Here is a 12,319-nt window from a genome sequence, read left to right as displayed (position 1 = left end):
TTGTGGCACCCAGGATTGTTTGTTTGCCCTCCTCGTTATGAAAATAGATGCTGGAGCAATGAACCAAATAGTGGAGAGCCGGTGATAATTAGATAGTGCACTCCTAGCCCAGGTAGTAAGTAGACAACAGCAGAGAATTCGATGGCGGCATGGCAGAATCTGCCATGGCAGAACCCGCCATGCAGTTTGCTAGGTAATGGTCTACTAAAGATGCTAATGTCTGCCTGCCCCTTGGAACTGTTGTAGTTCTCACCAGTAGTTAAGTCTTGAGTTTTTCGATGATTACTACGGGAGAATACTCACTAATCAATTGATTCCACTCCACCTGACCTAAATTTGCCTATTTCAGCCAAAAAAAGATTTTATTTCCATACACTTATCATACACTACTAACCTTTACCCTTCCTACCATCTCCACCATACCATCCAATCCTGACCATACTAAATCCAAATCATCATCATCCTAGACAATCCGTACCACACTACCCTGCCCTACACATGCAGGCTTTCAAGCGCTCCGCATCCCGGGTACCTTGGCTGTGCTGAGAGCTATACCTATTCCATCAATTCTGCCAAACTCCCGGCAAGGACGCCTTTTGCTATTAGAATGCTGGCATCGCCAGCCAATTCATGATTTTGATATTTCCCTTTCGCATCAGGATCATCCAGAAAACAAACACACTTCAGCCCTCACGTTCGCTGCAACTCATCCCTCCCACCACATTCGCTTGTGTGTATCACTCTTAGGAAGCCCTCGTTGGCTCCTTCCGTTCGCTTTTGTGTCGTCCTCACTCAGCCCTAATTCTCCCAAAAACCTAAAAGGCAAGCCTTCGGAGGAAATTCCTTTCGCAGCCTTGACTCACAACATACCTTCGTTGAACAACTTAAACCCACACAATCGCTACGCAATCACTACTCTTTGTGTGACGATTATATCAGGCCGGATTCTCCCTTGATCTTCCGGATCCTTAAAGACACACCCAGCTTATATGCTTACTTGCTGCTCCAAGTCTGTCCAAGCTCACCTCGACATCGGAATACAGTTACGTTGCGTTCAGCCGCTGCGCCTTTAGATCTGATTGTTTTGTCATTCAAGAAGATATTGAACCCGGCTGGCTCTTGCAGCCTTACCATTACACTCGCTTGCAAAACGGTGAAGCTTACATATATCCGGCAGCCTCGGAGACCTTTTAGATCTCTAGTACCTTCCCCTCTGTTGCCTCTCTCCCGCAACATATAAACTTTTTAGCTTTCTATATATCCTATTGACCTTACCTTTTCAACCTCGTTTCGACGTTGGCTTTCACTCGTTCAAGCCTTCGTCGTCAATTATTTACTCGCTTTTTTAACTTTTTTTTCCCCCAAGCCTTATTCAAAATGGCCGGACCTGGAGGTGGACCCCCTCGTAGGAGGTAAGAAATACACTTCGAGCAATACCTTTGTGGACATAGACTGAACTTGAAATAGTCATACCAAATCGCGAAAGGGTTGTGAAACCTGTAAACGTAGACACATCCGTTGCGACGAGAACTTTCCTCAATGGTATGTCGATGGAAAACAAACCATCTTGTGACTTGAAGAAGCTTCGATACTGATAATATTTTAGTCGAAACTGTACGAAACATAACTGTCGCTGTCCATATATGGATATGCCAGTACAGGAGGAACGAGCTGCCACGCCCGAGAAAGCAGACTTGTTATGGACCCCGGAGATTGAAGCAGACATCGAGCGATGGCAACAGACCGGGAACTTTCCCTTCCCTGATCTATACATCTATCCAGCTCCCAACCCGCAGTATTTCAACTTCGAAGACCTTCGCCTCATTCATCATGTTGCTTCTGTTTCCAGCGAGCTCAGCATTCACGACGCAGGAAATTTCACTATTTGGACTCGACAGATTCCACTGTAAGATTAACCGCTTTCACATTAAATGTTTGACATGCTAATCAAGCTTTTAGCTTACTTAAGATTGGCTCGAGCTATTCTTTCGTCATGCACGCTTTACTTGCCTTGTCTGCAACTCATCTAGCTTGGTTGACAGACTGCCCTCTCACAGCAAATATGGCATATATTCATCGTGGCATTGCTCTCAAAGGCTTGCACGAAGCTATTGGAGAGTTTTCTCGTCAAAATTCAGATGCAGTCTTGGGAGCTTCACTTCTCCTTTCTTGGCAAGCAACGGAATGGTAAGTTATCAACAAAGCGGTCATCCAAAGAATATAAAGCTAACACAAACTTAGGCGTGGTTGGACCCAGCTCATGCATGGGACTTCATCTGTATGAAATACAACTAATATTGGGTATCATATTTCAGTATCAACTAACATCTAATAGGTCATCGACGCTATGCAACCCTGGAAAATGGAATCTCAGTTCGGTGATTTTATTGCAGAGCAAAGTACGTTCCCAACCGCACCGCCATCTCCAGCACCCGGCCAGAAGAAACTCAGTCAACCACGCAAGCAAGATTTGGATGCATTGCAACGCGCCTATGCTCAACTTCAAAAGGTCGAAGTCCATTTGAAGAGTCACGGCGAAGACACCAAGGCTATTCAACAACTCATGAGTTTTGTTCGAGGTGTCCGAAAGGTATCTCCATCCCATACCGCCGCCCAGCGATTCGAAATGCTCAACCCACTTCGAGCTTGGTTATTCTGGCTACCGGTTATGTTCTTGCAGCAAACACGCGGATCGCCTTCAGCGCTAGTCATCCTTGCTCATTACTATACCATTGCTTTGGTCGTGGAACCTCTATTCCCTGAGGTCGGAGCAGCATATTTTGGCAGTCTTTCTCTGGGACCCATCGAAGAGATCGCTCGCCGATTGTTCTCCATCAATGTTTCGCAAACTTCTGATTCCAACATGCAAACACCTCTTCATCTTATGGAATACCCCATAGATATGGTTTCAATGTTTAGAAGTCGTATGGGTTGGGTTCAGCCTGAACGTACAGCTTCTTTCCCGACATTTTCACATCATAGTTACGGTATGGAGGACAATTTTAACACCATGTCTCCTTACGGAAATCCAGCTTTCACCTACAGCCAAGAGCATATCATGACTATGCCGCCAGATCCGATCTCTTCTGCAGCCATTCCGCCATTAAATCTCGATCCATACGCCAATCATTACTTGGGAATCCCATCGCCAAGCGGGTATGGCGGGTACCATAGTCCGGCATCTTCGAATTTTGGGGAGGGTTCAACGGTCTACAGCGAGCATGGGGAAGATTTTGCTCTTTATGAGGGACAGGGCTCCGGCTCCAATTTCGGCGGGTTTGTGCTTCCGACCGTGTGGATATAAACCTCGAACGAAGGCGATTTAACATTTACGACCAGGACCACAACATCATCTTTTCAATTCGAGCCCAGGTCATCTGCGGACCAGATCAAAGCCGAGAATTCCGATCATATGCAGCAACACATGCAGCATTTACCTCAATTTCAACCTTATACCTATCATCCTCAGCATTTACCTCACTCTCAATACGACAACACTCCGGTGGATCCCAAGGGAAAAAACCGCGAGCTTTAATATCAGATTATCCCCGAATTCCCCTTTTTGAATATGCGAATACGCGCGCACCGTCGAGTTTTTATGAGATTACACTTTATGGATCTCCTTAATTATTGCTTTTAATATCTACATCATCCTAACGACTCTCCTTTATATCCGACCAATGATTTACGAAGTTTACGATTTTCTTTCGCTATGCATTCTTGTACGAATACCAGCACCCACGATCCTTTATATACCAATACAGCATCTTGCATTGGGCGGCGTTTTTGGATTGGGTTTGAGAATTGGAGGAATTATTGATTGGGCTGAGCTTTTGGGCTCAAAAAATAGCCATAAGTGGCTATAAAAATCAGTTGGCGTTACAGTTAAGAATAGTTGCTATCTCGTGTGTAGTGCGAACAGGATTATATTTGCAAACGTCTGGGGTTGCAATGATAATGTGTCTAGATAATCCATCAGATTAATCTGCCAGGAAATCAATCAATCAATCAATCAATCAATTAAATTAACAAATCCCTGGTGTTGTGGAAATCTCCAAGTGATCTGCTCAATGATGTGTGACCTGTCTGATATCTTTCCCCTTCCGCGAAAACTACCTCCCTAGGCATGCAGTCAGCTTCCAAGAAAAAGTAAGTTATTAGGTCGAGATCTCAATATACCCATATATTCCTCTCCACAATTATTTATAAATTCAAAGATCTACAGAAAACGCATCGACGTTAAATATGACGTGCATCTACTCCCTACTTTTCAATTTACCAACACAATTCTCGTCTCACTTGGCACCTCACCGGGGGCAGCAGGGGGCAATCACGTGTGGAGGGGTTTAGCGTCAATGTTAGCGGCAAGACGTAATTCGTCGCACCTGGAGCTTACCTAGTTTCGGAAGCTTGAGCTTCAAATGTTTGGAAAGTTATAATTCAAAACTATTTCCTTCCCACCACACGTCTTGTACATTAAACTATAGCAAACATGAGTGGTGGTTGGTCTACTAGTAAGTATTGCACTTGATACATCACCAAAATTTAAATAGAAATATCAAGGATACTAACATTCCCACTCCAGTCGAATCTGACGCAGTAAGAAGCCTACAACATGATTCCTGGTTCAGAGCAAACAGACAATTAACATCTTGCTCTTACAGGGAGTCTTTACATTTCTTCTCGATAACCTCGGGGTCAAAGATGTACAATTCGAAGAACTGATCGCGCTCGATTCTGATTATCTCCGCCAACTTTCTCCCATTTATGGCGTCATCTTTCTCTTCAAATATCCCGTCGGTGAAGCCCCCAATAAAGATGGCACACCCAAAGATGGTTCCTACGATTATCCCGCTGCGGAGAATCTCTTTTTCGCGGCACAAACTATACAAAATGCTTGTGGCACCCAAGCACTCCTCTCGGTCCTCCTGAATAAAGATGGAGAAATAGATGTTGGCACTCCCCTTCGCGAATTCAAAGACTTCACAGCGGGGTTCCCGGCCGAATTCAGAGGAGACGCGCTCAGTAATAGCGATTTGATTAGAGATGTTCATAACAGTTTCGCTAGGTCAAGTCCGTTTGTTGACGAGACGCAACGATCGTCGAGAGATGAGGATGGAGATGTTTATCATTTCATTGCTTATACGTCTATAAATGGTACGCTCTATGAATTAGATGGTCTACAACCTGCGCCTATATCTCATGGAGCGTCGACTGTTGAAGAATTCCCAGAGAAGGTTATACCAGTTTTACAGAGGAGAATAGAAAGATATCCAGCGACGGAGATACGATTTAATCTACTGGCGATGGTAAAGGATTTGAGGGTTAGGGCGAGGGAAATGGGTGACGTGGAGTTGTTGATGAGAGAGGAACAGAAGAGAAATGAGTGGCAATTCGAAAATGCTTTACGAAGACATAATTTTGTAGGATTTGCAGGGGAAGTATTGAAGGGTGTAATAGGGGATAAATTGAAAGAGGGACCTAAGGCATATGAAGAATGGGTGGAACAAGCGAAAAATAAGACAAAGGCGAGAGCGGAGGAGCAGAAGAAAGGTGGTGGAGATGGGGACTTAGAGATGTCTGGTTGAGATGTTACTGGCGATGGAGATTTCGAGAGAAGATACGCATCAGGTTGAATTGGAACTTCTAGGTTGGTCGAATATCATCGACTTAGCATTACTGGAACTTTTTACGCGGATGGAACTTAACAATGCATTGATTTGTGAGCGGAGCATACGAGTCAAAAAGGTTACAACATAACATAACGCAACGTCAATGAAATGCAATTTGTTGCCAGGAACCCTGGCTAGATTATTTTTATAGCCATCTTTTCTACGTTTTAAACAAACTTCTTATTTGTGTAATAAATCATTGATAAGCTAACAAACATACATCTCTCCTCCCACCGCATCACCGGCGCCATCTTGCAAAAACTTGTAAAGTTCAGAAACTATCCAATTTTCCGATGGGAAACACCATATCTATCATATTGTATATGGATATTGAACAATCATGCATGTACTCATGCCACCCGGCAAAACGCTTGTTCATAAACATTAAACACTATCCTCCTCAATTTTCATTCCCAAACCCATCGCTTCATGCGTATGTACATTTATCATGAGTACGTCTGTATAAATATATGTAGGTGTATACACACACCACAAAGCCTACCTATTCCATAATCAGAACCCCAAAGCCAAACCCCCAAATAACCCACAAACGCCCTCGCTATCTAACAACCTGGGCAACACCCTCTTCAATACTCTCCTGCATCCTCGCTTCCTCCGCTCTGTTTTTTTCTCCCTTTGTTCTCTTCCCCTTTCCTTCTTTCTCCTTTTCCTTCGGTCCCTCATCTTTGATATTATTATAATGCAACACCCCCAATTCCCTATCCATCCTCAATCTCTCTCTATCCTCCTCACTCACCGGCACGCCCTCAATCGCCTTGACTTTCTTCGCCTCCACAAACGACATGATCCCACCCGCCGCCGCAACCATACACGCCAGCGCCACAAAAAGTCCCGTACTCCACGACGGACGATCGTACCGATTGAGTCCCCACATGAAACCCGAGAGGACGGCTTGCAGAAAGGTATTCCATACCATGGTCCAGACCACAAAATCGAGTTTCCACATGGCGGTAGCGGGGGCTCGAACACCCGTCAGTGGCGCATCCGGAGACTTTGAAAGGGGAAATGCAAGGCTGGATTGCGGGAGAGGAGTATCGGAATCGAGGGCGTCGAGTTGAGAAGGTCCGATTTCCGGGGACAAGGACGGAGAACCTGCGAGACGAAACCAAGATCTATTTATCCCAGCCAATCGTCTCAGTCCCATCTCATTCTTTGCGATGCGGTATTGAAGCAGATAATAGAGATCGCGAAAGCGCCAGGGAATGGTTCCAAATCCCGTTACGCAGAATAGAGCATTGAGGATTTGCGAATCGATTTCGATCCAGATGCGTCGGGGAGAATTGATATCGTTGCAAGTGGGTTTGCACATGGCGGGCGAGGCATTGCAGAGTAGTAGAAAGAGCATGCCACCCCACGCAACCACATTCAAACCATACACCGTCACGAGAAACCCCACAGGAGTGATGAAGAATTTCCAAAAGGCTTTGAAAAATACGGCCGTGGAAACTTGCCATGAGTGTTTGGGCGGAAATTGATATCCATTATCGAAAGGAGTCGTTCGGTATTCATCGTCTGTCTTCGCATTGTGAGACGCGCGGTGTGTATCGCTGCTAATCCGAACACTCGAATTCGGTTTCACAAGCACTTTATTCTTGACGTCTGAATGTGAGGTCGTAGAAGTACTTCTCAGATCTGCATGCGCTTGTGTACGATCCTCTTCCTCTGGGGCTTCGGGAAGAACATCGTGTTTGGTTTCCGTACCCGATGGGATGTGATCGGACGTATTCATAGCGGTCGAATCCTTTCTCCTACTCTGATGCTGGTCTCCCAATTGTGAAATGGTGCTTCGAGAAGAGCTTGTCCGTCTCTGTATTTCTCGCACCTGTCCCTCGCTCGACCAACCCTCGACGCCAAAACTTCCTCTTCTGATATCGCTTATCGAAGGTACCTGCGATGCGATTTGTCCCGATGCAATACAAAATCCCGTCGGTGGGTTCGATTCCTCAAATACTCTAGAAACTCGCCGAATACTGCCCAATGTGCTTGATGGTCCTCTACTGCGAGTAGTTCCTTGCTCTTCGACTTTGGAGGTAGACGATGGATTTGGGGGGGAAGATCCCTCTAGAAGGGGGAATGGTAAGACACTTGGTTCGATACTAGACTGTCCATCTTGGCGTAGGTAATTCGCTGGAGGCGAAGCTGTATTGGCATTGGCATTGGTACTGGTCATTGCCTGATTATCGCCACCAGCCGCGAAAGTGTCATGGTTAGCCATGAAGAATGTATCGGTTGATATGGATCTCGAAACACTGTCTCAATAATGTGTTGAAAAATGCAACGAAACAATTTTGCTTCTTCAATCTCTATTAAGTCATACTGAACACATGAGCATAGGAAAACTGAGTTTGAATCAGAGAAAGAAGTAAATAAAGTCGCATCATGAATCTGTGTACGGGTATGCGATTGCCCAGCGATTTAAAGAGTTCTAGGCTTTGCGCGATCCGTCCAGCTTATCAGAGTTACAAGCCATTTTGGGGGGAGATGGGGATTCAGGGGTTATGTATGGTAAACTTAAAATTTTAGCGGCCTCTTAACTCCACGTAAAAAACTTGATCAGCGGAAGAATGCGAATGAGGGGGACTTGGTATTCTCGTATTTCGTATTTCGTATTTTCGTAATTTTCGCATCTAATAACGGTAGTCTTCTAGTTTTTACTTACTCCGTAGAGAGCTATGTGTTAACTAGAGATTTCAAAGAGACTGACCAAGAATTATCTTCTTGTGTTTATTAATTCGTGATGTGAGTTGCATCACGTGTTAGGGTGGTCAAGATAGAAGCACTTACGAAGGAGGCATATAGACGTAGAGATTTGAGCCAGAGGATGAGTGCATTCTATGGAATGAAATATATGTGCAGACTAAATGGTACAAAGAAAGATACATAGATAGATGAGTGTTCGCATTACATGATTATAACTATTTGGAGTGATTCAAGATACGAATTTGAATTGTGTATTTCAAGATTCATCCAAGCTGTGTGTTTGTAGAGCTTGTGAAAAAAATCCAACATCATTCATATCCACATTCTTGAACCGGATAAATTGCCCAACCTGTCGTTTCCATATTCTCGTATTCAATTACAATTTGAAACTCAAATCGAAAAGCTCGCGTGAAAACAGTAGAAAATAATGAAATCCAATTATGAGAGCTTGCCCTCCGCTTTCGCAGCTAGAAGGAATGTTAGCTTCACTCTGCGGTTGTTGCAAGATTCTTACCTTTAACTTGCTCGAACACTTTGAGCATCTTTCTTCTCGCTCCAAGCGCGTTGACTCCCCTCTTCTCCAATGCCTCGTCATCTAGTTCCACAAGCTCGGTCCAATTCATATCCTTAAGCTGATCGGTGTACTTATGTAATCTCAAACTTCTCAGCCAGCTGGGAATATCCTGAAGAAGGCTAGGATCGGTAGGATCCTCAGGGGGCTTTGAGCTACCCCTTCTTCCACGTGGCGATCTACCCCGCGCCATTTCACTATGATCAGAGAGATACCCCTCATGCTGTCCCATACCAAATGCGTTGAGACTCAAGCCACTCATGCCATTGTTGAGTAGAGGTGAGGCTCCATCGTATGCGGCCAAGAAGCCGTTATTCTGTGGAGATGCGAAATTGACTTGACCAAATCCGCCTTGCATGGCCAAACCTGGAGAGCTTGGCCTAGACTGCCTGCCGCCGAAAGAATGCTGCTGCTGAGCTTGAAGCCCTAAGACCTGGTCTCGACTCATTATTTGTCCGTGTTCATTAATCATGACAACGTTAGCGTTTGGCATATTGTTGGGAAGACCGGGAGAAGGTGGAACCTGCCCACCATCGTTTGATCTAGCACGGCGATACTTTCGTACATCATCCAAGGCAAATCGATTGTTGACTGTAGAAAGGGCCGCTAACTTCATAGCCGTAGCGTTTGCGACCATATCGGTGTTGCTGTTCGACGCATTGAAATTGGGGACCATTGGTGTGTTGACCATCGAGGCCCAGTTTCCATTCCCAGCATTGTATGGCGAAAGTAGTGGCATATCAGAGCCAGTGTTGTCAGGAGCGTTGATTACAGTATTTTGGAGGTTAGATGAGCCCTGAATTTGAGTGGGTCTGGGAGAGCGCAAGCCACCAGCGGAAGGCGGCGGTTGCATAAACTGGCCCATGGGTGTTTGTCCCGAAGATGACTTGGGCCTGTTTGCCTGGTCATTACTGCGAGATCCCCATGGTGAGGCGGGAGGTGCGCTATTGTCCGTCGAGTCTCCAAGACCAGCGATGACAGGTGCGGTGAGAGAGGCACGGTTGTCGTAGGCTGCACTGTTTCTGTTTGAGGTAGGAGGATTGCCCCAGTTCTGAGTATATTCAGCCTTTTTGCTGGCAATAGCTGCCGCAGCATCTGGAAACATATTGTTTATCATGGATGGATCTAGGACAGAGTGTCTCTTTGTAGACGGAGTGGCGGGAGGACGGCCAATAGAATTTCTTGAGCCATCACCACCAAGCTTGCCCATTGCATCGTTTAGTCGAGTTGACATAGGATCTGGAGTAGACAAATGTTAGCTAGACCTCAGGAAAAGTGTGAAGCCGAGATGTTTTGAGACTAACCTTTGTCGAAGTTTGCGGGTGACAACACGCCAGACATTGGATGGTTTTTGCCCATCTGCTGTAAAACTTGTATAAAAAAGCGAATCTGTACTTGGGTTGTTTGTTGAAGTAGAGCATACAAAGCAGCGGTTCGTTCGGCCTCACTCAGAACCCGGAACCATTGTTCTATTGCACTCAACTCATCTTTAAAGTCTTGATCCAAAGTTGCAGCTGCCATTTCTTCCAAAGTATTCTCATATTGGTCAATGTCGGCGATCCATTGCTGAGCTTCCAAGTCAGTATCATTCTCAGGGACACCCTGACCCTGCATTTGTTGAGTACCATAAAAATCGGATGAAGGTCGAGCTTGGCCACGGCTAGCAGATGGTGAACCTGAATATCCCGCCATGTCTGCAGAAGCTCGAAGGTGATGACCGGAGCCGACAGCGCGTGAAGATGGAGGTCGAAGTGATGAAGTATTTGTAGACTCGACAGGAGTGCTGTTGCGATTGCCTATGATGTGTCCGGCCGACATATTGAGCATAACTGTTCAAAATGTAGCTTCAAAACGAGATGCTGTAATAAAAAAGATTGGAGATTCGCTTTGGGGGGAAATGGGGGAAAATATGAAACACAGCCGACGAATGTCAATGCGAGGAAGATTGCAAGTTCGTTCCCAGTCAAAAGCCTCGACCCCAAAATTAGAAAGATGTGCTCCAATGTGAATACCGATGCGCTTGATTGCTACCTGCAGGACCTGCTGAGGAACCAAATCAAAGTGCAGGATAGGTTCGTGTATTTTGTTAAGTAAGTTTATGGTGGATTGGAAGTGGGTGGGAGTGAACCAATAGAGAAGGATTTCTCAGGGTTCAGGTACTTTTTTGGGTTGTAACTTGTAAGAAGCTCCGAAGTCAGGCTGAGAGAATGGATGAAAGACGAGAGAGATGGATAACTCGAGATCCTGAAAGGGTTCCTGGTTCCGATTTCCAGATTTCCAGATTACCAGAGGTCCAAAGAGTGCCGGATCGACCGTTGCTGGTTGATATTGATTGTACTCTTCACACAGGAACAGAGTAAGTTATGAGTACAGAGTTGAGTTCAGTCGAGTCGAGTCGAGTCGACTTTGAGTCGAGTGTTATCCTGATTCAAGGATTATTCTATAGATGTAATAAGTACGTCGATACTTGGTAGGTACTAGCTATCTACGAAGTACTCGTATAATAGATAAAATGGATATCGTAGAGAGGCTTGTGTTCAACGTTTTATTTTGTTCTTCGTGAAGAGGAGGGGGCAAAAAGTAACGTTTCGAATTGAGTAGATGCGGAGCAATAAGCTCATCAAAAAGTACTAGGCAGGAAAATCCCCGAGGGAAGTACAATTGGACATTTTACTAGGTAGGTAGGTATGCTACTCGAGTAGGTACGTAAAAAGGGATTCACCGCGGAAGTCGGACAATGTTTGAAAAAGCAGAACCACCAGCCAATGCCAGATCGCCGTTGATGAATAAAGAAAAAAGTTCTGTTTCACATTCAAATTCACCAACATAGATAATTGGGTTTCAAATTAAATCCCAGGTTGTAGCAAGGAATGAAGCCATCTCCATCTCGAGGTCCCTTCATTACCTAGGTAGGTAGGTAGGTAGGTAGGTAGCTGGAGGCACTAGGTAGGTATATTCACTTGTAGCTTCGTTCACTTCACATTTCATACATCTTCCTGGGTAGCCATCATCCGGGATATTTCTAGATCCCGAGGTCGTGATGCAAGAGAAAAGAATCGAATTATATTGGTTATCAAGTCCTATCACTGGGGCAAAACAAAAATACCTGCCTGTGGCTAGTTAACCCCCAAAGTCCCCAAAATATCCAATACATGTTGAATGCAATCTCATAAATGAAGTCATCCGAAGTACTATGACTTGACATCCGATATCCACGATTTGATTTGTAACCCCTTCGTCATGCACCATTGCCTCATAGAGTATTGAGAAAAAGTGTTTGGTAATGAAGGGATCTGGTGTTTGATCTTGGCACGAAAAGAAAATATCCTTTCAGCTAGAGAGCATTGAAATGGCT

At 45.1% G+C, this 12,319-nt stretch overlaps 4 protein-coding genes across 4 annotated transcripts; 2 read left to right on the top strand and 2 right to left on the bottom strand.

The window, feature by feature from the left end:
- The first annotated feature begins 631 nt into the window (after positions 1-631).
- EAE98_001953 (uncharacterized protein) lies at positions 632-4,033 on the top strand. The gene is made up of 7 exons (XM_038949572.1): positions 632-1,412; positions 1,468-1,542; positions 1,607-1,906; positions 1,960-2,187; positions 2,242-2,278; positions 2,336-3,276; positions 3,340-4,033. The coding sequence occupies exons 1-7, from the start codon at positions 1,378-1,380 to the stop codon at positions 3,533-3,535; spliced, it is 1,812 nt and encodes a 603-aa protein (XP_038814557.1). The 5' UTR covers positions 632-1,377; the 3' UTR covers positions 3,536-4,033.
- Positions 4,034-4,492: 459 nt separating this feature from the next.
- Positions 4,493-5,588, top strand: EAE98_001952 (uncharacterized protein; the record flags this gene model as incomplete). The annotated part of the gene is made up of 3 exons (XM_038949571.1): positions 4,493-4,514; positions 4,586-4,599; positions 4,665-5,588. 3 exons carry the CDS (start codon positions 4,493-4,495, stop codon positions 5,586-5,588), a joined length of 960 nt encoding a protein of 319 aa, XP_038814556.1.
- Positions 5,589-6,231: 643 nt separating this feature from the next.
- On the bottom strand, positions 6,232-7,908 carry EAE98_001951 (uncharacterized protein; the record flags this gene model as incomplete). The annotated part of the gene is made up of 1 exon (XM_038949570.1): positions 6,232-7,908. One exon carries the CDS (start codon positions 7,906-7,908, stop codon positions 6,232-6,234), a length of 1,677 nt encoding a protein of 558 aa, XP_038814555.1.
- A 923-nt stretch (positions 7,909-8,831) lies between these two features.
- Positions 8,832-10,782, bottom strand: EAE98_001950 (uncharacterized protein; the record flags this gene model as incomplete). Its single annotated transcript, XM_038949569.1, has 3 exons — positions 8,832-8,860; positions 8,908-10,203; positions 10,269-10,782. The coding sequence occupies 3 exons, from the start codon at positions 10,780-10,782 to the stop codon at positions 8,832-8,834; spliced, it is 1,839 nt and encodes a 612-aa protein (XP_038814554.1).
- Positions 10,783-12,319: the final 1,537 nt, after the last annotated feature.

The sequence above is a fragment of the Botrytis deweyae genome (assembly GCF_014898535.1).
Source record: "Botrytis deweyae strain B1 chromosome Unknown BDEW_003, whole genome shotgun sequence".
In the NCBI taxonomy this organism is placed as follows: domain Eukaryota; kingdom Fungi; phylum Ascomycota; class Leotiomycetes; order Helotiales; family Sclerotiniaceae; genus Botrytis; species Botrytis deweyae.
Note: the sequence above shows the minus strand (reverse complement) of the source record. Positions and strands in the feature narration are given on the sequence as shown.